This window comes from Bos taurus, chromosome 1 (genome assembly GCF_002263795.3).
Source record: "Bos taurus isolate L1 Dominette 01449 registration number 42190680 breed Hereford chromosome 1, ARS-UCD2.0, whole genome shotgun sequence".
NCBI lineage: Eukaryota > Metazoa > Chordata > Mammalia > Artiodactyla > Bovidae > Bos > Bos taurus.
In genome coordinates, this window is record NC_037328.1 from 41,951,429 (window position 1) to 41,978,301 (window position 26,873).

Consider the following 26,873-nt stretch of genomic DNA (forward strand, 5'->3'; position numbering starts at 1 on the left):
CATTTATGTAATCTAGGAAAATGCTATCGATGAACCTATTTGCATGGTGGGAATAGAGACACAGACATAGAGAACAGACTTTGGACACAGCAGGGGAAGGAGAGGTTGGAACAAATTGAGAGAATAGTGGTTAAACATACACATTACCATATGTAAAACAGATAGCTTATGGGAAGTTGCTAGATAACACAGGGAGCTCAATGCGGTACTCGGTGACCTAGTGGGGCGGGATGAGGTAGGGTGGAGGAGAGGTTCAACATGGAGCGGACATATGTATATTTATAGCTGATTCATATTGTTGTCAGAGAAGGCAATGGCAACCTGCTGGGGTCCAGCCCCGGTGGATCCAGGGAATTCGAAGCCGGCATGGCGTCGGCGAACTGGATACAATAGCTTTAATTAAATATTAATTAGAGACATAAAAAGTAATAGAATAAGGATAGCTCAGTAGGAAAATTCAGTGGAGAAAAGAGGCTGAATAACTTGGTTTATGTGGAAAGCCAATAAAATTCCAGACAAGGAATTTGCGTCACCCACGTAGGCCACAGGCGTCCTCCCATTCTCCCGAAGGAGAGGAAACACTAAGGCCTCCCTGGTCAGATCTTAGAAGCCCAGGCATAATTAGTAGGCTTGATGAGCCTCCACGCCCCAGATGGAAATTCAGCCAGAAGGTGAGAGAAAGAACGACATGGGGAGACCAAGTTTCGGTGAACAAGGCCTGCACTTTATTTTCCAAAGTAGTTTTTATACCTTAAGTTGTGCATAGAGTATAATGGGGAAAGGGGTAGAGTCAGCAATAAGCCAGGATTTCTTCCTGCAAACTTATCATATGCAAAAGTTTAGGTGATTTACATCATCTTCTGGCCAAGAAGCCTGTTAACATTTTATGACCCTTTCTTCAGAAAACTTATTTTTCTCTAAAGGTGATTATTCTAAAGTCAGGTGCCACCCTCCGAAAACATTAGATAAAGTTGCATTCCTATAGGGCAAAGGTATGGTGGGCTATAACAAGAAAAGTATTAACTCAAGCATCCAAGGTTACAAACATTAAAGCTACTACTTACATTCCTATACACCAATTATATTCATCAATACACTGCCAGGGACACAGTAGGTAAGGGATATGGAAACTTAGCAGCAAACATTGGCCCAACAGGTGAAAAACCCTTCACCAATACAATTTCTAATCAATCTTTTAACTGCTCAAAGGAATCTGTATTTAGACAGTTTAGAACATCTTATGCCTCTCACGGTTGGGAGGCTGTGAACAATCACATGTGGCCGGAAGAACCTGTTCAGGCAGGCCAGAGGACTTCCAAAGGAGTTTGTAGGTTGAAACACTCTTGTCACACCCAGGAACTTTATCAACTGGAGCTGTAAGTTAACTCTTTTTCAGAGAGAGGTGGTGGGGGACAGCCCCCCATAAAGTCAGAGGTGTAGGTGAGAGCACAAAGCAGTAAAGTAGGCAGACTCTGGTTTTGGGGGTAGGTGCTCAAGAATTTCCAGGGAGACTCCTGAGGCTCGATCCCACCTTTGCATATGCCGAGCCTCCTTCTTCATGACCTTTGCCACAGGCGGAGTTCCTCACACTGGCTCCCAGCAGCAACCCACTCCAGTACTCTTGCCTGGAAAATCCCATGGGTGGAGGAGCCTGGTGGGCTGCAGTCCATGGGGTCGCAAAGAGTCGGACACGACTGAGCGACTTCACTTTCACTTTTCACTTTCATGCATTGGAGAAGGAAATGGCAACCCACTCCAGTGTTCTTGCCTGAAGAATCCCAGGAATGGTGGAGCCTGGTGGGCTGCCGTCTATGAGGTCGCACAGAGTCAGACACGACTGAAGCGACTTAGCAGCAGCAGCCACATATTGTTGTATGGGAGAAGCCAACACAAAATTGTAATGCAATAATCAACCAATTAAAAATAAGTTAAATTTTTTTTAATCTTTGTTTTATATAAAAATATAAAAATGGTTTATTTCATCTATTTGTGACCTAAAACACTGCTCATTACCATATATTTCTACAGTAATTATTATCCTATAAAAATTGGTTATTATTAATCAATGACTTACATTTTTAAAATACTATGCCAAGAAGAGTCTTTTGCTTATAGCTAAAGTATCTCAGTCTGACATCTGTGAATCCCATGATACTTATGCAAAGTCTTGTGTGGCTGTATCTACATGCACATTTTTTAGGGAAAAGGTTTGTAACTCATCCAGTGGGCCACAACCCTACAGGGAGAAGACAGACACCCAAAAAAAGGAAAGAAATCCACAATCATTATCAGGTAGGTCTATCTGTAGGCAGAAATCTGACTGCCAACATTCAGTCATAGATAATGTTCTTCGATGACAGAATTCTACCTATGAAAGAATGAGAGGATAAGACATGTCTTCAGTCTTGGAAGGGCACTAGTGGGGCAACAGCAGGAACATAGACATAGGACCAAACCCACTGGACCAAGATGCACAGATTTCCTCAAAGTGGACAGGACAAGGTCTAAATTATAAGAACTGAGTCAGAGCCTGTCCATCAATAGAATTTGTGCCTCTGGTTTGAGAAGATCACCCTGGGTACTGTATTGGGTGAGCTCAGTGACCTCATATGAGTAAACTGGGATGCTAATCTACACTGGAAGCCAAACAGATCCAAAATAAGACAGATTTTAAATACATAAATTAAGGAGACAGATAACATTTGCTGAGTGCCTATCATGTGTTGACAGCTAAGAGATGCTCATGTGTACTGTCACATTTAATTCCCTTAATAAATGATACCTAGAAGCCAAAACTGGAGAGGTTTTCTCCTTTACAAAAGAATTCACAACATTGCAGTCCTCAGTATTTTTTCAAGGAAGGACAGATACTAAACCCATGTCTTAGAAGAGCATAAAACTTCACAAAGTACCAAAGTTGCCCAAGATCAATAAATTTCAATGGAGGAAAGAACATACCCCTCTGAGAGGGAGTGGGGATGTCATTTTAAAAGACTTGCACCAGATAATATTTGTGCAACATAATATTTTAATTTGTTGATTTGGGGATACAAACAACAAAGAGATGCTCAGAGATGGGTTTATGTCTCAAAATCAATAATTCTCTAGAGAAAGAATATCCCCTTAGTGAAAGTTGTTTATATAAATACTCTGTTGTGACATCCCTCTGTGATTTGCTACAACTTCCCAGGACAACATAACAGATTAAGGCAGAAGGCCCAAAATGCTGATTTCCCACCAGGGCTCTCCAAACCAGACCATTCTGCCACAGATAATCCCACTGACAAGAAATTGTAAAGTGATCTTTCAGGAAACACATTAATGCCTTCGTCAGTAAATTTTCTTATAATGAGTTTTCTAAATAACTAATGGTTACTCATTAACAGATTAACAGTGTTTTAACTTATTAAGATCGGAGAAGGCAATGGCACCCCACTCCAGTACTCTTGCCTGGGAAATCCCATGGGCAGAGGAGTCTGGTCGGCTGCAGTCCATGGGGTCGTGAAGAGTCAGACATGACTGAGCAACTTCACTTTCACTTTTCACTTTCATGCATTGGAGAAGGAAATGGCAACCCACTCCAGTGTTCTTGCCTGGAGAATCCCAGGGACGGGGGAGCCTGGTGCGCCGCCGTCTTATGGGGTCGCACAGAGTCGGACACAACTGAAGTGACTTAGCAGCAGCAGCAGCAGCAACCTCTTAAGATAAATAACTAATGGTTACTCATTTTCAGTATTTTAACCTATAAAGATTTAAAAATAAAGAGAAAAAAGGCAATGTATCTAGCCTATGCTTTCCTAAAATGTATTCATCATGCTTTTACTTTCTTAAAAAGTAGTTATTTTAACTCTTCCTTACTACTCGAGATGATCCCTGTAACCATTGACCTGAGAAATATAATGAGTGTCCTTATCTTCTTTGCTATCTGTCATCAGGCTCTCTGTTCACACAGTTTATGTATCAACTCATATGGCCCATCTCCTTACAATTTATTCTGAGCTGAGACACTGTAGGCAAATATTAAAATCATCATATTTTACTGTTTTGTGATCATTAAATCGAGTCCTCTCATTTTGCATATCAAAAATAAAAGACTAGGAGTTAAGATTTGCCCATGGTCACACAATGGGTTATGGTAGAGCTGAATCTCACTTAGAATCTGCAGTTCATATGGAAAAACATTAGTCAAAATGGTGATTAAAAGTTCCTTAAACTAATCTTTTAAGCATGGTATCTATGTTTTCTGTACTATAATTTTTATACTCCTTGGAGTTTGGGTACTACAGAGACAGACTGAGGAAATAAGAAAAGGAAAGTCTGCAGGCAAATTGGTGTCTATTCAAGCCATTTGCTTTTAAGATAACCATCAAATCCAGTGAATGAGAAATGAGAGATTTTTATTGTGTTCTTCTTTCTCAATGGAATTTTTCCATTTGGTTTTAGTATTAAGCCTCTATAACATTATGTTACTATATTTCAATTGATTGTTCTCTCTGCTGAAGATTAGAGGATTAGGTTTTAAAACTCAGATGTGAGTTAAATACAGCTATAATTTCAGTGCAACTCCATGAGGGGTATAGAGTGTACAGATACACAGGGCTCCGGGTGCCACCTTTAGCACTTTTTCCTGCTACAGTCTCTCTACCTAATTACAAATCAAGCTCTGGATATGACTTGAAAAACAGAAAAAAAAAGGTTTGCCAACAAACTTTTCAGTAGTGATATCCAGTTTGTTTACTTCCTGTTTCTCCTTTGTTCTCTAGTGATTAAGTTTGCTGCAAAAGAGAGGTATTAGTAAATTAGAAGGCTTTTGAGCCTTTTCAGTCATTTTGATTAGCATCTTTGGTAACTTCTTTTTTTCTCATAAACATATGGCAAAGCAACATGCACTGTTCCAATAATTATGATTTCAAGTCTAAGGTAGTATTTGTTTATTCTTGAAACCTGAAACAAACATCTGGTGCTTAATGCTTTGAGAAAAAAAGCACCTTAGTGCATTATCTCTATGATTCAAGACCATGAGCAAAAATATTATAAGTAGATGAGATTAAGCCACAGGAGTTTGTTGGGCCATTCAGTTTTTTTTTTTTTTTTCCATTCAATTTTTTTTTTAAGTTTTTAAGAACTAAACTTCATTTCCTCTAAAGTAGGAAAGGCAGTAGAGATGGTGCAATAATCTTAAGGACCTCTTCCTTTCTGCTTCATCTTGTACTTTATAGAAAGAGTATATCTAGTGTAGGTCCTCTCATTAGAAAAAGAAAGATTTGAATGTTTTCTTATCACCATCCCGTATATGCTCAGAATTATTGACAAACAGACAGTGCAGTTTGTGTATACGCTCAGGTTCATGTTACCATGCATTTTTTTGTTAACGAGAATGGTATCTCCTACATTAAAAATTCTTTACCAATTCTTTTTAATACATCTTATTTTAAGGTTTATGCTAGCTCACCCTTTCTATTGCAGTATGACACCTGGAATAAAACTTGAAATGAAGATGTACTGTCCTCTGCATTGTTGCTCATCTTAGGGGAAAAATTGGTTATTTTAAATATTTTAGTATATTAGTATAATTTTTCAGTGTATTTGTCTGTTAAGGCTACCATAGCAAATACCACAGACTTGGCAGCTCAAATAATAGAAATTAATTTTTCATAGTTGTGTTGATTGGACATCCAAATTCAAGGTATTGGCAGTTTTGGCTTCTCCTGAGACCTCTCTCCTTGGCTTGCAGGGGGTCAACTTCTTGCTGTGTCCTCATATGGCCTATCTCCTGTGCCTGCACACCACTGCCGTATCTTCCTCTTGTAATAAGGACACCAGTCATGTTGGATTAGGGCCCACCTTCCTGATCTCATTTGCATTTATTACCTCTTCAGAGGCCCTAGTTCCAGATTACAGTCACATTGAGGGTTAGAGTTTCCACATATGAATTCTGGAGGAACACAATTCAGTCCGTAAATGTGTAGAAATGCTTATTAATCAAATATTCTGTAATATCTTCCCCTTGAGGAAAAAAATAAAATCTTAGGAAGGAAAGTGCTAAAATTATCATTTATATGTGTTATCAAGTTATAGGAAGTATAAATTTATATGTGACTCCTTTATATGAGATGTCATTTATAAGTGAAAGCACATAAAATAACCCTTAACTCCATTTTTCAGCCTGTCTCAATAGAACTCACAAAGATTTAGTGAAGAAACAACCCAGCAGACTAGCAAGTCACACTTCCACATACTATTTGCCAGGAGAGACCAAGAAATAACCAGAATCAGAAATTCTAGGTGAGGCTGCTGCTCATGCCTCTGTTCTGAGGTCAGATCTACAGATTGTTAACTTATTCTCTGGGAAGTGTGGATTCTTTATTTGAAAGCAACCTGAGCCTGACTTAAGTGGCTTCAAAAAGCACAGCCACAAGCCTGAGGAGCTTCAGCCACAGCACAGTAAAACAAAGGCTGTTGCAGTGTTAGTACATGAACACAAGTTGAGAAAGCTTGTCCCTTCCTAAGGTGTAGACCACCTAGTTTTTCCAGAACACCGTGTTCTGTCAGATCATTTACAATGTTCCCATTTCTTAATTTTTTTAATTCCCTTTGGTTAAGGGTTGTCACATGTAGTGAATAAACGGTGGCTCAGAAGGCAAAGAATATGTCTGCAATGCAGGAAACCTGGGTTCCATCCCTGGGTAAGAAAGATCTCTTGGAGAAAGGAATGGCTACCCACTCCAGTATTCTTGTTTGGAGAATCTCCATGAATAGAGGAAGCCTGGCAGGCTACAGTCCATGGGGTCACAAAGAGTTAGACACAACTGAGCAACTAACACTAACAAAAATATAAGATGCCCAGTTAAATTTGAATTGCAGGTAAACAATGAATATGTGCATGCATGCTCAGTCACTTCAGTCATGTCCAGCTCTTTGTGATCCTATGGACTGTAGCCCGCCAGGCTCCTCTGTCCATGGAATTCTCCAGGCAAGAATACTGGAGTAGGTTACCATGTCCTCTTCCAGCTTCCTAGGAAGCCAGCCCAGGGATCAAACCAGCATGTCCTGTGGTTCCTGCATTGCAGGCGGATTCTTTACTGCTGAGCCACCAGGGAAGCCCAAACAATGGATATATTTTTAGTATAAATATGTCTCATCTGATATTTGGGACATACTTGTACCAAAAAAAAAATTCCTTCATGGGACACACTAATATTAAACAAAAGTATTTGTTATCTGAAATTCAAGTTTAACTGTGGGTCCTCTATTTTATCTGGCAACTCTACTTAACAAGAATGAATCCTCCTCTTGCATCTCCCTTCCTGGACTCACCACCCTCTTAAACTTCTATCACCAACTTTGTATATTTAATTTCCTGCTCTTAATTTGGCACTGCCCCCAAGGGTGAAAACCCCATTTCAGGCTCCCTTGCATTATACTAATGTGATATATGGTTATAGATTGTTGTTGTTTCATTGTTGTCCAATTCATCTGAGACCCTATGGGCTACAGTCCATGGGGTCATAAAGAGTCGGACACAACTTAGCGACTAAGCACAGCACAGCATGGACTGTACCAGGCTCTGTCCATGGGATTCTCCAGGCAAGAATACTGGAGCAGGTTGCCATTTCCATCTCCATGGGATCTTCTTGACCCAAGGATGAAACTCAGGTCTCCTACATTGGCACTCAGAGTTAAAACATTAAAGTTGGCTTGATCCACCTTTTCCCCCATGCTGAAATATTTACATCTTTATATCAATGCCCCATAATACTACTTTGATCACATTAGCTAATATTGTGTGCTTAATAACATGGGAGAAGGCAATGGCACCCCACTCCAGTACTCTTGCCTGGAAAATCCCATGGACGGAGGAGCTGGGTGGGCTGCAGTCCATGGGGTCACAAAGAGTCAGACACGACTGAGCGACTTCACTTTCACTTTTCACTTTCATGCATTGGAGAAGGAAATGGCAACCCACTCCAGTGTTCTTGCCTGAAGAATCCCAGGGATGGGGAGCCTGGTGGGCTGCCGTCCATGGGGTCGCACAGAGTCGGACACGATTGAAGCAACTTAGCAGCAGCAATAACATGGGAAAGAATCTCTAAGCCTCTAAATTTCTAAACCCTGGGCTCAGTCAACTCACCTGTAAAATAAAGGGACCGAATCAAGGTATTTTCCCCCAAGGCACCTTTAAACAGTTCCTTGCCACAGGTCTTTAAAATGCGGATTCTGTTAATGTTCTCATTTGCCTTGTGAAACCTAATTATTACTATTTTGAGTGAACCTCTCTTCCCTTCAAGTAAGTAGTGTTTCAGTCAGTTAAGTCACTCAGTCATGTCCAACTCTTGGCAATGCCATGGACTGCAGTACACCAGGCCTCCTTGTCCATCACCAACTCCCAGCGCTTATTCAAACTCATGTCCATTGAGTCGGTGATGCCATCCAACCATCTCATCCTCTGTTGTCCCCTTCTCCTCCCGCTTTCAATCTTTCCCAGCATCAGGGTCTTTTCCAATGAGTCAGTTCTTCACATCAGGTGGCCAAAGTACTGGAGCTTCGTATCTTCAGCATCAGTTCTTCCAAGGACTATTAAGGACTGATTTCCTTTAGGATGGACTGGTTGGATCTCCTTGCAGTCCAAGGGACTCTCAAGAGTCTTCTCCAACACCACAGTTCAAAAGCATCAATTCTTCAGTGCTCAGCTTTCTTTTTGGTCCAACTCTCACATCCATACATAACTACTGGAAAAACCATAGCCTTGACTAGATGGACCTTTGTTGGCAAAGTAATTCTCTGCTTTTTAATATGCTCTCTAGATTGGTCATAGGTTTTCTTCCAAGCAGCAAGCATGTTTTAATTTCATGGCTGTGGTCACCATCTACAGTGATTTTGGAGCCCCCAAAAATAAAGTCTGTCACTGTTTCCATTGTTTCCCCATCTATTTGCCATGAAGTGATGGGACTGGATGCCATGATCTTAGTTTTCTGAATGTTGAGTTTTAAGCCAACTTTTTCACTCTCGTCTTTCACTTTCATCAAGAGGCTTTTTAGTTCTTCTCCACTTTCTGCCATAAGGGTGGTGTCATCTGCATATCCGAGGTTATTGATATCTCTTCTGGCAATCGATTCTAGCTTATGCTTCATCCAGCCCAGCATTTCACATGATGTGCTCTGCATATAAGTTGAATAAGCAGAGTGACAATATACAGCCTTGACGTAATTCTTTCCCTATCTGGAACCAGTCTGTTATTCCATGTACAGATCTAACTGTTGCTTCTTGACCTGCATACAGATTTCTCAGGAGGTAGATAAGGTAGTCTGATATTCCCATGTCTTTCAGAATTTTCCACAGTTTGTTGTGATCCACACAGTCAAAAGCTTTGACATAGTCAATAAAGCAGAAATAGATGTTTTTCTGGAACTCTCTTGCTATTTCGATGATCCAACAGATGTTGACAGTTTGATCTCTGGTTCTTCTGCCTTTTCTAAATCCAACTTAAACAACTGGAAGTTCATGGTTCACGTGTTGTTGAAGCCTGGCTTGGAGAATTTTAAGCATTACTTTGCTAGCATGTGAGATGAGTGCAATTGTGCAGTAGTTTGAGCATTCTTTGGCATTGCCTTTCTTTGGGATTTTAATGAAAACTGACCTTTTCCAGTCCTGTGGCCACTGCTGAGTTTTCCAAATTTGCTGACATATTGAGTGCAGTACTTTCACAGCATCATCTTCCAGGATTTGAAATAACTCAACTGGAATTCCATCACCTCCACTAGCTTTGTTCCTTGTGGTGCTTCCTAAGGCCCACCTGACTTTGCATTCCAGTATGTCTGGCTGTAGGTGAGTGATCACACCATCATGATTATCTGGGTCCTTAAGATCTTTTTTATGTAGTTCTTCTGTGTATTGTTGGCACCTCTTAATATCTTCTGCTTCTGTTAGGTTCATACCATTTCTGTCCTTTATTGTGCCCATCTTTGCATGAAACGTTCCCTTGGCATCTCTAATTTTCTTGAAAAGATCCCTAGTCTTTCCCATTCTATTTTTTTCCCTCTGTTTCTTTGCACTGATCACGGAGGAAGGCTTTCTTATCTCTCCTTGCTAAGTAGTGTTTAGATTACTTAAATAAGTAGTGTTGCGATTACTCCATTAAGGTCTTCCTCTTTAAAGTTGCTCGCCCTAAATTTCTCAAGAGCCAGAGAATCCACCTTTTATTTCCCTCCAGCCCACTCACCCTAACCAGACTTTGAGCACACCAGGTGACCAGATGATGTGATCATGAAAGTGCTGATAATGATGAAACAATTCTGTCAGGGCGGGTTTTCTGACTATCATTCCTTTCTTGGGAATTGAAGTCCTCTCCACCGAGTCGGAGACCGCCGTCTGGGAGCCGCTCCTTGTTCTCTTCCGCCATCTAGTGGCACCAGGCTTGCTCTCCTCGCTCAACTTGCTGTTCAGAGCTGCAAAGATTTCAAAGATTGTAAATCAAACGGATGAATTGTTTTATTCTTGTCATTACAGTAAAAAGGGCTTATAGCGTGTTTTGAGAGATAAAAGTGTAATGTATTGATAAAAAATAAGTATAACACAATAGAAGACTTTAATACCTGCACAGTATAGATTAAATTCATGTAATTTAATCTCTTTAATATGTTCCAATGTTAACTTAAAGACAAAGTACAAAATATAAACTAAGCTAAGGAGTTCTAAGGAAAGATTATCTTTCTCACGGGCTTCTGTATAATGTTCATGGATTTTTAAATTTCAAATAAAACTGATCGAAGCAGGTTAAAAAAATGAAAGGAAAAGGAAATAAAGTTCTGATAGACATTAAATTGTTTAGAGAGAGAAATCTCAGCTCTTTATTTAACCATTTGACTTCAATTAAGTTAGAACTTATTATCATTATTATTTATACATGCAATACAATGTTTAATGAATGTTGAATTCAGTTTTAATGTTCTTTAATGTAGAACTTTCTTCAGATGGCATGATAGTGAATTTAATTGTGTGATTCAGGAAAGTGAAAATAAATTTCTCTAATGAATGAAATAAAATATTTCTGAAGTGTGACTTATATCCCAATTAAACCTTTTATTTCTGACATTTTAACATTATTCTGGTTTTAGTTTTCTTTTTATTTAAAATGCCAATGCTATCATGCAGTGTTTAGGTTTTTCTAATAAAAATGTATTTAATTGCAGTGCCACTTCAACCTTTAATACACTTGTGACCCAGCTGTAAAAATCTCCAATTTGTTTTCCAGGGTGGGAAAATTCCCATAAGGTGGACAGCCCCAGAAGCTATCGCCTACAGAAAATTCTCCTCAGCAAGTGATGCATGGAGCTATGGCATTGTCATGTGGGAGGTCATGTCCTATGGAGAGAGACCTTATTGGGAAATGTCTAACCAAGATGTAAGTGCCATCCGTAGTTAACCGCCACTTTGTGAGTACAGACACATTATCAATGATGAAGAAACACCATTTGTCCTCACTCAGATTAGCCCTTATCTTCCTGAGAGTTGTCCAGGGTTTGTGGCTGAAGTTGACTAGCCTTTCACTCTGACCTGTGTTTGATGTGGTAAGGGCCGGCTGATGGGCTTTGTCATGTAAGTACCTATCCATGTCTTACATCTAATACTGAACACACATGTGGTTCTAAGGAAGCCTGACTGTGCTATGCAACAGCCTTGCCCTACAAGTATCAAAAAACAAAGAATAATGTTTACCTTTCATTTCTTCCTTAGGGCAATTTAATGTAGCACTGTGAAGAGCAAATTAATTTAGGAGAAAATTTAGCAGAAAAATATTAAATGCTTTCAGGCAATGTGTTATCAATACATCATCTAATACTATGGTTCTTTGAAGATACATGACCCTTTTTGCAATCTATTTTACCTGTAAAAGTTACCTTGCTGCTGCTACTGCTGCTAAGTCACGTCAGTCATGTCCAACTCTGTGCGACCCCATAGATGGCAGCCCACCAGGCTCCCCATCCCTGGGATTCTTCAGGCAAGAACACTAGAGTGGGTTGCCATTTCCTTCTCCAATGCATGAAAGTGAAAAGTGAAAGTGAAGTCGCTCGGTCGTGTCCGACTCCTAGCGACCCCATGGACTGCAGCCCACCAGGCTCCTCCATCCGTGGGATTTTCCAGGCAAGAGTACTGGAGTGGGGTGCCATTGCTTTCTCCACAAGTTGCCTTGGTGGCTAATAATATTATAGAAGAGGGTAGTTCGCACACATTTGACCTCTATGGACTGTTGGACGTGGTAGAGACAGTAGTCAAAATATGCTAGAATCCTGACAATGCAAGTGAATGTGCTGTCAGATCTGCAGATACATTTTCATACCCCATTACCTCAGCCCAGAATCCAGACGCTGTCCACTCACCTGCCTTCTTCGAAGTATCTAACAGTTTCTGAGACAGTGGTAATGGGAAGTCAACTCTGATGGGATTCTGAATGTTCTCAGATGGAAACAAAGACTGTGTGGGTATGGATTTTTTAGAAAATCCATAGACATAGTCAACTCTTGTCACATCTCTTCTGTTTTTTCCATTCAACTGCTTGAGCCTCACCTCTACACCTCATACTCATTATCCCATCCCAACCTCAAGTGGTCCAAATATCTTAAAGGTTTGTTCAGTGACAGAGAAAGGTTAATCTTTTTAAATGCTGGACACCAATAAGACTGGGTTTTGGTTAGCTCACCATGACTTTTATTTCTCCCTGACTTGAAGTGTTAATTCCAAAGCCGAGTGCCTGCTCTTGTGCCTACTGACTCTGGAGAATGCCAGGTCCAGAACCTACATGTAGCAGGTTCAAGATCATCAAACGCTGTGCAACCATGCTCCTTAAAGCCCTTCATAAAAACACAAAGCCAGGTGGCTTAGTCCTGCAGAGCATTTTCCCTTAAGTACAGAGTGTGGCATGACCAGCAAACTTTGATACACTCCCAATATTTAAACTTTTTTAGATCCAGGCCATTTACTGTCCCTAAAGGAATTTTATTTGAAGGACCTTGTTGCTCTTTCCTGCCTCTGGGCCTTGTTTGGAGCAACTTGTGTCCATCTCTGCTTCTTAAAATTGAATCTCAAGAGCAGAAATTCATCCCTTCACTCCCAGGAAGAACTCATCTTTTTTTAACCAGCTATCCAAGGTAACAGACACCCTGGATTTAGTCACCATAGTTCCTACTCTACTCTTAACCCAAGATAAGGCTTGCCTGCTTGTCCTACTATGACATGACTGCTGCTGCTGCTGCTGCTGCTAAGTCACTTCATTTGTGTCCGACTCTGTAAAATACAACCCCATAGATGGCAGCCCACCAGGCTCCGCCATCCCTGGGATTCTCCAGGCAAGAACACTGGAGTGGTTTGCCATTTCCTTCTCCAATGCATGAAAGTGAAAAGTGAAAGTGAAGTATAGGCCATTCAAGCAAATCTCTAAAATAAAAAGTCCTCCTCCAGATGAATGAAAATCCTCACTGCACAGAAGAGCCCTCAGTTCAAGTACCTTCCTTAACTGGTGTTCCATATAGTCCTTATCTTAATCAGTTCTCTGTCAGACCTAAAATAAAAAATTACCTATCTCAGAGGACTCCAAACTTTACTAATAATATACCCTTGCCGGTAAAAATTTCTTGAGCATTCACAACTGACATATGTGTATTTATCTGCACATTATATACAAGTCCTACTGTACTAATACATTCATTTTTTGTTTAAAAAGTAATTTGTTGAGTATCTTCTCAGGAAGTAGAGATACAAAGGAAAACAAACTGGATGGACCTTTTATGAAACTGAGGTTTAGGGAGGTGACATGATTTCCCTAGAATCACATAGTAAGTGCTTTGACAGTGATACTAAAAAAAACAATTCTAATAACCTTCTAGAAGTCATGGGCAAGGAGGAGGAAAGAGGAAATAACTGCCTCTTTCATGGTGGTTTAGTTTATGTCCGTAGGCCAGTGATTTCTTGCCCTCATTGAGTTTATATTCTAGCAAGAGGGAAACAGACTTGACACAAAGTAAATCAGTAAAATATGTAATATGTAACATGATCATTAGTGTGTGGGGAGAGAAAAGTGAGAAAGGATAAGAAATGTTAGGAATTTGATTTTAAATATATAAATACATTACCAAATACAGTTGTAAAAGTCATTTCATTTTGATCATAGAAGTCAGAGTCATTCTTATTAGACATGCATAAATAGTCTTTCTTACAGTAAGACGGGGCTTCCCAGGTTGCACAGTGGTAAAAATTATGCCTGCCAATATGAGGGATGCAAGAGACTTGAGTTCAATCCCTGGGTCAGAAAGATTTTCTGGAAAAGGAAATGACAACCCACTCCATTATTCTTGCCTAGAAAATTCCATGGACAGAGCAGCCTGGTGGGCTTCAGACCATGATGTCGCAAAAAGTTGAATGCGACTGAGCTCATGCATGTGTGCGTGCACGCGCGCACACACACACACACACACACACACACACACTCTTGTATAAGACAGATAAACATAAAGAGAAGTTCTATTATTTTTTTATGTCTCCTGGATTATCATTTTACCACATGGGGTACTTTGTACCACCAGTTTGGTAACCACAGCCACCATTAGGTAGACTATAATTCAGCCATGAAAAGTGCCTCAGTTTCATGACCAACAAATATAATAAAAGGATGAGGTTAAATGATATTTAATATCCTTTTAACAGTAACATGCTATGTCTTTATAATCTCTGAAGAAATAATTATCATATTTGTCTCAGCAAAGAAATAGTTCACATCATTCTTTTCTTCAGTTTAGGAATTTCTGTGAGGGTACAAGAATCCGATAGAACCTCCACAGAACAGAGCGTGTACAAGTGTAGATCCAGATGACAAGACAAATTTTCTAGGAGAGCAACTTCTGAGAGAAAAGGCCCAAAGGCGTAATTTCCATCACAGACCCCCTTGTAAACGGTCCTTAGTTGCTGCCTAGAGCAGTCCAAAATCTGGTGTCAGTTCCTCCCTTCCTGGATCATGTCCAACAGTTTACCCAGTCATTCTGGCCATGTGTGTTGATGATCTGTGTCCAGGATGAGCATTTAGAGAGCCATTCTGTCTGTTAAACCTCATATGGCCATAAAGACCATTTCTGGAATCAGAAGAAGTTGCTGCAGCCAGGAATAGACTCCTGACATTAAGCCCATCTTCATTCATTCTGTGTTGTCAGTGTCCACAGTGCAAGGCTGAAGGCTCCCTCCACCCAGTGCTTTGTTGTTTTTCAAGGACTAGATAAGAGCTAAGCTAGTTCTTTTCATGGCCTTTGAGTGGCTACCAAAGAATATGTAAGCAAGAATTGGAAACAAGGAGGAGAACAGAAATTTCTGAGGGGAGGGAAAAATGCCAAACCCTTGAGGTCCTCAGATCAATATAAGAGAGGAAAGTACTAAGAGCTAAAATCTTTTATGTATTTTGTGAATATATTTCCTGCTGCAGTGAAGAGAGTTGAAATTCTGTTTAGCTTAACATATTGGAAGTCAGTGTATCTGTGACAGATCCTGTAACCAGAATTTCTGTTTGAAAGCAGAAATAGCTTAATCAAAACTTTCTGAGCTGCTCTCTCCAAATACTGGTTATTTCCTATTTGTCCTGAATTTCTCATGTTTGGTCAAAGTTCAGTCTTGTATTTGACTTTCTGTAACCACGGTGTGTTTTAAATAAGAAAAGTCATTTTTAGACAATAAAAGTTCAACTATTTTCTGTTTGAATATTTTATACTTTTTATTACATTTTGTGGAGTTTAATTTAAGGGCTTAGCTAAATATGGAATGTTAACATGGTTTAGGATTTTAAATGAGTTTAGGAAATTTCAGGTAGTTTTTATGAGGTAGTCCCTTCATTCTGCAGACTGTGGCATATTTTATTGCAATGAACAATTCTGAGTTTGCATAGTCTATTTTAGTGAATAATATAATGAGTTTCCCAAAGGTCAGTAGTAATGTACATTAAGGAATATACATAAGGAAATGAGAAAAAGCAGTGCAGAAGACTAATCCATGTATGGCCTACCAAGCATAACAGTAGATGCCATCTGCTTAGCCATTCAGCAGTTACTGACTAAACTCATGCCAGTCACTGGGCATGTGGGTAGTTCTGGAGAACTTGAAAATCCAGCCCTCACTCTCAAGAAGCCCTCTGTGTAGGTGAGAAGATGAAGTTCTGGCATTTCTAAGTCATGCTCCTGCCCCCAAGTAGAATGTATACTCCTCAAGGATAGACTCAGGCCTTCTTTTTTTTTTTTTTAATATAAACAACATTGTGTGAATGCAACATAGTTATTTTTTAACATATGCCCAAAAAAGCATGCATGCCCTATTATTTAAGGTATTTTTGATTATATAAGCTTTCCCAGTGGTTCCACAGGTAAAGAATCTGCCTGCAAAGCAGGAGACATAGGAGACATCGGTTTGATTCCTCAGTCAGGAAGATTCCCCTGGAGAACAAAATGGCAACCCACCACAGTATTCTTGCCTGAAAAGTCCCTTGGACAGAGAAACTCGAGGGCTGCAGTCCAAAGGGTCACAAAGATTGGACACTACTGAGCAACTAAGCACAAGCAATTATAAAAAGCACCTGATACATAGAAGGTATTTAATTAATTGGTGGTAATAATCATAGCTTGCAATTTCTGAATTTACTGTGAGTCAATTATTTTAGATTATTGACTCATTTAATCTTCAAAATAATTCTCTAAGGTTGATACTATTTTTATTCCCATTTATAGATAAAAGGCTTTCTAGAAAATTTAAGCAACTTGCCCAAGGTTGTATGTTAAGTCACTTCAGTTGTGCCTGACTCTTTGAGACCCTGTGGATTGTAGCCCACCAGTCTCCTCTGTCCATGAGATTCTCCAGGCAAAAATACCAGAGTAGGTTGCCGTGCCCTCCTCCAGGGGATTTTCCTGACCCAGGGATCGAGCCTACTTCTCTTACGTCTCTTGCATTGGCAGGTGGGTTTTTTACCACTAGTGCCACCAGAGAAGCCCCAACCCCTGATAGAACTGAAGTTGGAGATCCCTGTTTTCCCCAAAGTGTGTGCTTTTACCCCTGAGCTATACTGTAGAAGTCTTAATTTTCAAAGGAGTCTCTATACCACACAAGCTCTATGAAATGAGATCAAAGCATCTTTAATTATGTATGCCTCTGTGTCACAGTAGAAGTGTTTCTATTATTTCCTATCAGCAAGAATGTGGATTGACTCACTGTTGTTTGAAAGTATAAATCTTTTCAGCAGTACTTTTTGTCTTGATGTTAAAAATTTATAAAATGTACTGTATTATATTTCTTAAAAATGTTTAAGGCAGTAGCTTAAAATAAAATTCTAATGGTCCACATATTTAGCCTATTACCAAAAACATGCCACAGGCACACTGAAGGCACAAATTTCCTCGCTATTTTCTAAGATTTTTAACTTTTTTTTAATGTATCACAGTATAATGTTTTATGTTATTTTCATCCGAGTTCAAAATAACTGTTGTTTACTACATAATAGGAGTACATTGTAATGCTAGGAGCTATACTGGCTCCAAAGATGACACCAGGGGTATTGCAGTTCTTCCAACACTTGTATTATGGAATGTGCTTAGCTAAAGAAAATGCAAGCAAAACATGAACAGCAGGCAACATTAAGTAACCAAATCCCCACAGAGCTAATATGTCGGGGAAAAACTTGCACCACGTAAATGAGGGGCGACTTTGCTCAAACAAATGATCTGAATGCAAGACTAGAGACTTGGGTTTTGTCTGTTTTGTTTTTCCCTAGCATGTTTTTTTTGTTTGTTTGTTTGTTTTTTTAAGAAAGAAAAAATTCGCCTGGAAGCAGTTTGAAGCCCAAATGCCTCCTGGGTATGGTATCATTTAGGCATATGCTACTAAGCCTGTTCAATTTCCCAAAAAGAGAACCGCTATCAGAGAACATCTCGTTTGAGGTTTACTAGGAAACATAATGCTGCCTCAGTGTTTTTGTATTTTTTCTTCTCCTTACTTTTCAAAAGGTTTTATATAATAGTGAGTTTTGCTTTAGATTGCTTTCTGAAGCTTACCTGAAGAAAAACAATACAATTCAACTTTAGGATTTTTAATAGATGATGTGGTTGGAAATAACCTTTGACCTTATCTGAATTGGTTCCTCTTTTCAAAAGTTGAGAAGGAAGAAAATTACCTTTTACCATATTTCTTGTTTGTCTTCATAATTCTAAAACCTTTCTCAATTATAGGTCAGTATTTTAGCCAAGAATGGTGGATATATAGAATCCACTTACCTTCAAATGCAGTATGATTTTGTGATTCAGAGAGTCCAATCATTTTCAATTTTTGTTTCTGATTAGATTTTCGAAACTCTGCTTTATTATGTAATGGTCCTTGTGTAATGATCTGTATAAGATACAGTAAACTGCTAAAGGCCCATTCCCATTATTTCAAGCTTCCATATTACAGAGGGAATTTTTGTACTTATTTGAATATGTTTCTACCAAAGCAATTTTCAAAATGACCTTTTTCTCATTTTTTTAAATAATTCCTCATATTGGTACATAGGCAGGAGCAACATTTTAATTAAATATACACTAATTACACTAGCATAACGCATGTCTGATACAGAAAGAAGAGTAATAGGGGATATTGTGAGATTCAATCTGTCACCATTGCAAATAATTCAAATAATAAAGTTCCAAGTAGAGGAAACCAATAACCAGTATGCTACTACCACAGTGTAATTTTCAAGGGAATTCTTTTTTTTTTTGCTGAAAGTATATACATACCAGAAACATTTTCATAAAAAAATTAACTATACCTTCCATTTCTGTTTGGAAGAAATTTACAATCTTTTGCTCTTCTGATTTTTTATAATTCTTTGTTCTCTTTTAAAGCATATTTATAAAGAGGGCATCTTAAAATACTCTTTTACTGTGTACTCATAAACTATGTTTCCAAAGATTTTAGGTATTTTTGCATGCGTGTGTGTTTGGTCATGTCCAGATCTTTGCGAATCCGTGAACTGTAGCCCTCCAGGCTCCTCTGTCCATGGGATTTCCCAGGCCAGAATACTGGAGTGGGCTGCCATTTCCCTGTTCAGGTTGGGTATTTTTTATGGGCCCTTAAAGTTGCCTGTTATCTTTCTAAAATTGAAATGGTGCACCAGTGAAGAAATGTTTGTTTTGAGTTGTTTTTTTTTTTTTTTTTTTTTCCCCAGAGAGGACTTGGAAATATGGGCCTGAGTTTTAAGAATGTTGTCTTCTCATTTCAAAAATGTTGATTTGGAATATGTCTTTACATTGTTTTTATATTTCAAAAAATATACTTTGTTGGTGGGAACCTTCCTAGTAAAGAATATCTTGGCCTGCCAAATCTTCCTAATCTTAGTTTACAATGATATACTTTGGCCCATCTGGATTTTTGTCTCCCTACACTTGGAGCTCTGTGGGAAACAGTCCTTTCAAGGTATGCCAAGTCTAGATTTGGCAGTCAAAGAACTTTGAAATCAAGAGATGTTACCAGAGATCCTGTAGATTAAGCCTTCAGTTTCACTGACCCTAGAAATATAGCTTTTTGAGCTGAAAGGCACTGTCACAAGCACTGAATCCAGGCTCTTTTTTTTTTCTTTTTTTTTCTCTCTCTCTCTTAATGAGGAGACAGAGAATTGCCCAAGCACAGAGCTTGTTAGTGACATTTCAGACTCCAGGGCAGTTTATGTGACTCCTTCACTAATGCTCATTCCACTACTTACACACTGAAACATAGTTGCATAGAAAGTTTTAATTATCTCAGTCTCAAGAAGTATGACTTTCAACTGTTAGGGCGAAAGATTTTCCAAACCATAAAACATATCATCAGCAACCTTTTAATCTATAAGAGGGCTACACTTTCTATAGTCCCCCATTTTGTCCACTCATTCAGCAATCTGACCGGTGTCTTACTGAGGATGAACATTCTCCATTTTTATAGGTCCTTGACATTCTATCGAGACTTCCGTAAAATAAGATTGGAGAACTGTCTGAAGTATAGGGTTTTAAAAAATTGTTTATCTTAAAGTTAGAAAGGAAATGTTATGTTTCCATGCCCTAGTGATTTACAAATTATAAATTAGCCTCAGAAGAAGTGTTTTCTGTCTGTATCTTATTCTTTCACCACTCTTATGTGCTTAGTCTCTCAATTGTGTCCAACTCTTTGCGACCCTGTGGACTGTAGCCCACCAGGCTCCTCTGTCCATGGGATTCTCCAGGCAAGAATACTGGAGTGGGTTGTCATTTCCTCCTCCAAGGGATCTTCCCAACCCAGGGATCGAACCCACATCTCCTGTGTCTCCTGCATTGCAGGCAGATTCTTTACCTGATAAGCCATCAAGCGGCATGTTCACCACTCTATCCCCCTTTGTTTTTTTCAGTGTACACTGATTTTCATTTGAGTTTTGATTGCTTTCCACTGAATTATAATTTCTGTATGTTGAAAAATATTGACTAAGAGAGTAGGGATAAGATTTTAAATGTGATTTACTTATAACCACTTCTTTCCCTTCTTTTTTCTTTCCTTCTTTTCCCTGTGCAGTCACAACCTTTAAATTGCATATCAGAAAACTACATTGCCAGGGCTTTCAGTTTTACTGTTCTATAAATCTGAATGTCTTCATATCTATAAGTAATCATCTCACGAAAAGTAAGGATATACTGGGACTCTGCTTCACCATCCACATTCAACTTGAAATTACAAATTTTCCACAAAGTCATGATGAATATTTAGAGAGAAGACAAAAATAGAATCATTTCACATTCCATTTACTATTGTACATTTAAGCCCTTGCTAAAATTTTGAGACAGTTTGTTTTAAAAGGAAGTATGAATAACTAAATTCACTGTGCTTCTCTTTGAGAGATATTGAGCAGTGTTATAACATAAAAATGGGATTACCTGCACAGCCCAAACATTTCTTGTTCAATGGCATTGTTCAGGGATATCTCAGTGTCTTCCTATTGACTGTCTGCTCCTTGTTTGCTTCGTTTAATAAAAGGTTCACATTGTCTTCTTTGATTCAGAAACCTTCAGCGCAACTGGAAAACTCATCAGATTCAACAAGAGCAGAACAGTCTGCTACGTGCCCCAACTGAGCCTAGTGTTGATTCTAGGATGCTAAAAATTGTAGTGTCAATGATGAGAAACCAGTATGATCTATTTAGAATAACCCACCAGGTTTTAGATAATAACTTCTGACAAAATCTAATTCCTTCTACCTCTGCACAGAAGTTATCACTGCAGTCATTTTCATATTTTTTCACTTCACTTTAATTTTCTTCTTACACTTTAAAATAAGGGTATAACCTTGCATAATTCTTCTCCAAAGGATGACAGCCTACAACTATCATAAAACCATACTACTAACAAAATTCTCTCTAGTAATTATCACCCCTTCATATCCTAAAACAAATCTCATTTAGTCTTTTAGACAAAGCACTGCATATGCTGCTGGCTGCCTGTCAGTTCTTAAGTAGGGAACCAGAAATGCCTATAAAACAAAACTTCCCACAAAAGACATGTTTATGAGGATAAAGGTTAATAGACAGCTGCCATAGATCACATATATGACAAGTGAAGTTCACTCTTTGGTTTGACAAGGCATTGTTTTAGATGCCGGGAACTCATGGAAAAAAGAAATAGTTCCTGCTCTTGAATTCGGCTTGCCCAGCTCAGAGAGTGCAAGTATTTTGTGGCCAAAGCAGAGGAGAAGCAGGACCATGCCAGAGGTGAGGATTGAAAACCTGGGTCATAGTGAGCCGCTGCAGAATTCCAGATATGGAAGGAGTGTGATCACAGTTTCACATCAGCAGGATTGCTTCAGGTGCACTGCAGGAGTTATTGAGGGAATTAGAGGGGAGACAGAAAGACTAGTTAAGTGTCTGTTGCAGTGATCAAAATGAAAAATAAATCATTTGAAAAGAGGATTTGAAAATGGGCTGTATTTAAAGTATATGAACTTTAAATCAACATCTAAGTTAGTTTTGAGCACCAGGAAAGACAGAAGCTTAGAGGACCCACTGATCTCTAACTTAAATCACTGAAAAAAGAATGCTACCCTTTTCAGAGGACAGAAATGCCAAACTTAGGAACAAGGTTAGTTTTGAACAACAGCAAAAGAAAAAAAAAAATCATGTCACCTGCATGACAACTTTATGAAGTGGGATATCCCAGAGACAGTAGATGTAGAAATCTTGAGAGAAAGCCGAACCAGAGCTACAAGAATGAAAGTCATCAGCAGTGGGTGAGAGTGAGAGCATGGAGTGTGTAAATGTCTACGAGAAGCTCAAGAGTTAATTCTAGGGGATGAGTCTGGAATGCAGCACAAGACTCAGGACAGGTTTTTTTCTACCACTGTTGTGATTCAGAGGCTACCAAGGTGATAATATTGGTCCAGTCTTCAGGAAATTACTAGCTATGTGAATCTGACACAATCTGTTCATCAGTTAGAGCTTCAGATTTCTTACCTGCAAAATATGTATAACCACACTCACATAGAAGGTAAGCTATGTTAAAATACCTAGCCCAGAAATTGACATATAATAAGCTCTCAAAGTTTCATATTTTAACTTGAATCAGAAACCAGAAAGCTCATAGAAAATTTAACTCATGATCACTCCAGCCCCAAAATGGCTCCTCCTCCTTTGTTTCCTTGACCAAGCCAAAACCCTAGAAGTCAATCTTCTCTTCTCCCTCTACTTCCCTGTCTAATCTCACCTGAGTCCTACATTCCTGTCAAGTCAATCTACAGCTTGTACCCTATGGCCTCTGCTTCAACTAAGGCTATCTTGACTTCTTGCCTGGATCACTGCAAGCCTCCTTCCTGGCCTTCCCTGTCCTCCCACTCTTATAGTGCAGCCAGAGTGAGCTTCCAAAAGGCAAATCTAATGCCATCTACTTGCCAAAACCCTTCTCCCCTTTGCATAAAGTCTGTATTTATAGCATGAAAAATCATTCATGATCTCAAGAAACGTAGTTTTTACTTAACTTTCCAGCCTCAAATCTCACCATTCTTCTCTTTGAGGAATCTGGTCTAGTTACAGAAATCTACTTCAATTCCCTAATTAGATCACATCTCTTCTCTTAGACCCATCTAATCTCATGGATCCTGCTACCTTCTACATTCAGTTCACCTCCTCTGAGAAGTCTCCCAAAGGCTCAGATAGGTTCTCTTCTGACAAAGTTCCATGACTCCCTGTTCTACATGGCATGTTCCATATTCATTAGATTCTATATTTGATCACCTTCATTAGATTATATGTTTCCTAAAGACAGAGATGTTTCTTACTCATTATGCTATCCCTTATACATGGTATGTTTAATAGTACATTTTAAGTGATGAATATTTATCTCTTTGGATAAATAAAAAATCCATTAGAAATATGTTGTATCTTTTAACCATTTTTTGAATCATATTGCTCAAGTTTCTTCTCTAGCGCCTTGGTCACCTTCATTAGATTATATATTTCCTAAAGACAGAGATGTTTCTTACTCAATATGCTATCCCTTATACATGGTATGTTAATAGTACATTTTAAATGATGAATATTTATCTCTTTGGATAAATAAAAAATACATTAGAAATATGTTGTATCTTTAAACCATTTTTTGAATCATATTGCTCAAGTTTCTTCTCTAGCTCCCTTCTAATTCAAAACTTTTAGGTGTGTAGTGTTTGCCAGTTGAACTTCTCTATGTTTACTTTCCTTGTTTGTAAAGTGGGGGTAAAAATAGTACCTACCACATAATATTACTGTGAGGATTAAAAGAGTTGACACATGTAAATCATTTAGAAATAGCACCTGGAAGTAGTCAAGAGCTCTCAATAATTGTTAGTAATTATTATTGTCACTGTTGTTGTTATTAGCATTTCCTCTAAGGTGGGACCTTCATGACTGACATCTGTCATGAACCAGGGCTCAGGACAAATTTCACAAAGTCACAAGTTAAAGAACAGGGAAAACTTTAAACCTAGAGGTCAGCAAGGAGAAATGTCATGAGTCCCCAAGTCTCCCAGTATCCCCACGGAAAGGCATGGTGGGACTAGACACTTGCTTAACACATTGTAGATAAAGGTTCCAGGTGAAGGACCCCACTTTCTTGTCACTGTCTCTTCCTACAGGATACTCATGAGAACAACTTTGTCAAAAGAGAATAGACAGCTTGCTTGGCACCAAGCAATCTGGATTTGGGTGTCAACTGTTTATAGGAGTTGTCTGGAAAAGTCAGCTCTCCAGCAGCTAAGGATGTTTGGGTCATGGGAAACAGTAAACCTTAAGGACAGGAGGAAAAAGCCACCAGTCTTTATAGGAATCTGACTTTGGGTCCAATGCCTTCGTCTTAGAGAAGAACATGACCCAGTCTCGCTCATTGTCCAGCCAAACCAGAGAGAAATCAGGAGATCATTTTGAACAATAATGCTTGATGTCCCAATTTTTTACGAATATTTCTTTCTGAGGCACTTCAAATGCTGACTTGCTTCTGCTTTGACTCCCTCTTGGGTAGTTGAAACTCCAGATTTTCTAAGAGTCTGCTCCTATATCAAGACAAACCCCAAAATTTCCTCAAATAGCTTTTGTTTTGGTCAATAACATTAATTAATGCATCAGGTACCATAAATAGGGATAAATATACAAAATATAGACATGAAATTTCTGCTTTCAAGTATATTTCACCTGAGAAGAAGCAGGTGAAAAATTATAATACAGTGTAATAGATGCAATAATAGAAATGTGTACAGGACTCAGAAGCAGTCAGAAACTACTCTGTTCAGCCAGAGATTACATTTTGCAAACTATGAAGTAAATATGTTTTTGATTTATCCTTATTACAAAACTTAGGATTGGATTTGAAGTCCAGTTAGCAGATATACAACAAAAGATAAAATGGTAATCATCACTCCTAAAATTGATATAAAACAATAGGTATAAAACAGGAGAGGAAGACATTTTCATGAGAATTGAAAAGCATTCCTGCGGACTAGCCAGAGGACACGTTTGGAAGCTATAAGGAACTAAGTTCAGATTTCAGCTCTGCTGCCTATGCTGTGTGAATTTAGGCAAGTTTCCTAACTTATCTGAGTCTAAATTTCCTCATTTAAGAATAAGGATAATAATAACTACCAAATTGAGTTATTTTAAGCAGTAAATGAAAAAAACATGCAAAGCATTTAGCACATGATACTTAATAAAGGCAGCTAATTTTTTTCTCAGACTATAACTTCACTTGTCATCTATTCTATGCACTTATAATTAGGTAACTCTGAAATTACATAGAGAGGTCTCTTGGGGTGGGATTTTAAAGTCTTTCTATAATGGAATTCTATCCTGTTTTTCTTAGTTACTTTTTAAAGCTATCCACAGTAGTTTTGATGCACTATAAGCATTTTTATACATATCCTGTTTTACTAAAATGTGTTGCAAAATGTGTTAAAATTCAGGCCTAGTCAGTAGCAAAAATAGAAAACAGATAAGAAAAAGCATCATATTTAATAATAGATATACAACGAACAGGAAAAAAAGCTAATATTCTGATACGTTAAAGTGTTCTGGTCACAGACACTGATGGGATTATGAAAAATTACCTATTACTAAAAAGCTAAGCTTAACAATTAAGAGGAGGTTCCTGCAGCCTATTATTGCTTCTTTTTACAGACTACTTCTAGCATAAATTATTGATATCTTAGAGTCATGTCAAATGGTGTCACATAAAAAAGAAAATGAGTTTTTTTTTAATTATAGAAAGTGAAAATGCATAGAGGGTGCTACAATAAAGAGAGCATTGATAACAATATTTACATTTGCATTTTTGTATTTTTGTTGTTGGCATGGGGAAGAGATGCGATTGCTTCTCTGTAAATATCAGGCTGTCCCTCAATTTTCCCATGTCAAAAATACAGAAGATAAACCATTACTTTTGTCTTTCCCCCAGAGATAATGTAAGAATAGTTACATGAATACTTTTGAACTCTTCATTTAAAAATAAACTACATAAATTCCAGGTCAATTTTACTGCATGATTAGGAAATTCCAGTGGATTATATATTAAAAAGATAAATAGTAAATATCTTACCTTATCTTGATGTGATTTCTTAAGTACGAAAAAAATAAAATAAAATTACTGTCATCTTGTTGTTACTCTTAACTTTGGCTTCTTAAGAGATTCCTTTCCCTAGAGCTGCATTGTCCTATATAGTAACCACTTGCCCCCGTGGCTGTTTAAAATGTGAGGTCAATTAATTAAAATTAAGTGGAAGTAAAATTCAGCTCCTCAGTCTTACTAGCCACATTTCAAAGTGCTCAACAGCCACATGACCACTTGCTATCACACTGAAGAGAGGGAGTATTTCTGTCATCATGGAAAGTTCTCTTAGACAGTGCTAGCCCAGAGGATACTCAGGCTAAATGTCCTGTTGCTCTGTGGTCTTAAACTGAACACTGATAGCATTTTGAAGATTAAATTACCTTAGAAATTCTGGAAGGACTTCATAATCATGTCAGTGTGAGACTAGGGGAAAGCCAGAAGTAAGTGAAGAGGAATTAAATGGCAAATAAAGAAGAAAGAAGGAAGGATGGCTGCAAAAAGAATATGCACTGACATTATTATAAAAGAATAAAAAGTGATTCAGGAATTTAGGAAGTACAATTTTACTTATAACATTTGTCACATACGGTTTTTACTAAATGCATCCATATTAGGCTGACTTTCTGATGTCCTAATTGGGTTTTGAGACATTCCAGCTAAATCACACAAAAACTATTTCTGGACATTGTGATGAAATTTAACCTCTCATCTCTATACCACAAGTTTAAAAAACATATTTTTCCTCTCAAGAGGAGTCAGCAG

At 38.4% G+C, this 26,873-nt stretch overlaps 1 protein-coding gene and 1 long non-coding RNA gene across 12 annotated transcripts in view; one reads left to right on the forward strand and one right to left on the reverse strand.

The window, feature by feature from the left end:
* The window catches only part of EPHA6 (EPH receptor A6), a 1,033,311-nt gene that overhangs the window by 977,170 nt on the left and 29,268 nt on the right, over positions 1 to 26,873 (forward strand). For all 11 annotated transcript variants that reach the window (XM_010800991.4, XM_024994001.2, XM_010800997.4 and 8 more), the window contains one exon: positions 11,252 to 11,401. In XM_010800991.4, the coding sequence (XP_010799293.2) occupies positions 11,252 to 11,401 (150 nt within the window). The remainder of the gene's footprint in view (positions 1 to 11,251; positions 11,402 to 26,873) is intronic.
* Positions 703 to 26,332, reverse strand: LOC132345484 (uncharacterized). Its single transcript, XR_009494842.1, has 2 exons — positions 26,100 to 26,332; positions 703 to 10,445 (listed from the first exon to the last, which is right to left on the reverse strand). It is a non-coding gene; the product is annotated as an uncharacterized lncRNA (long non-coding RNA).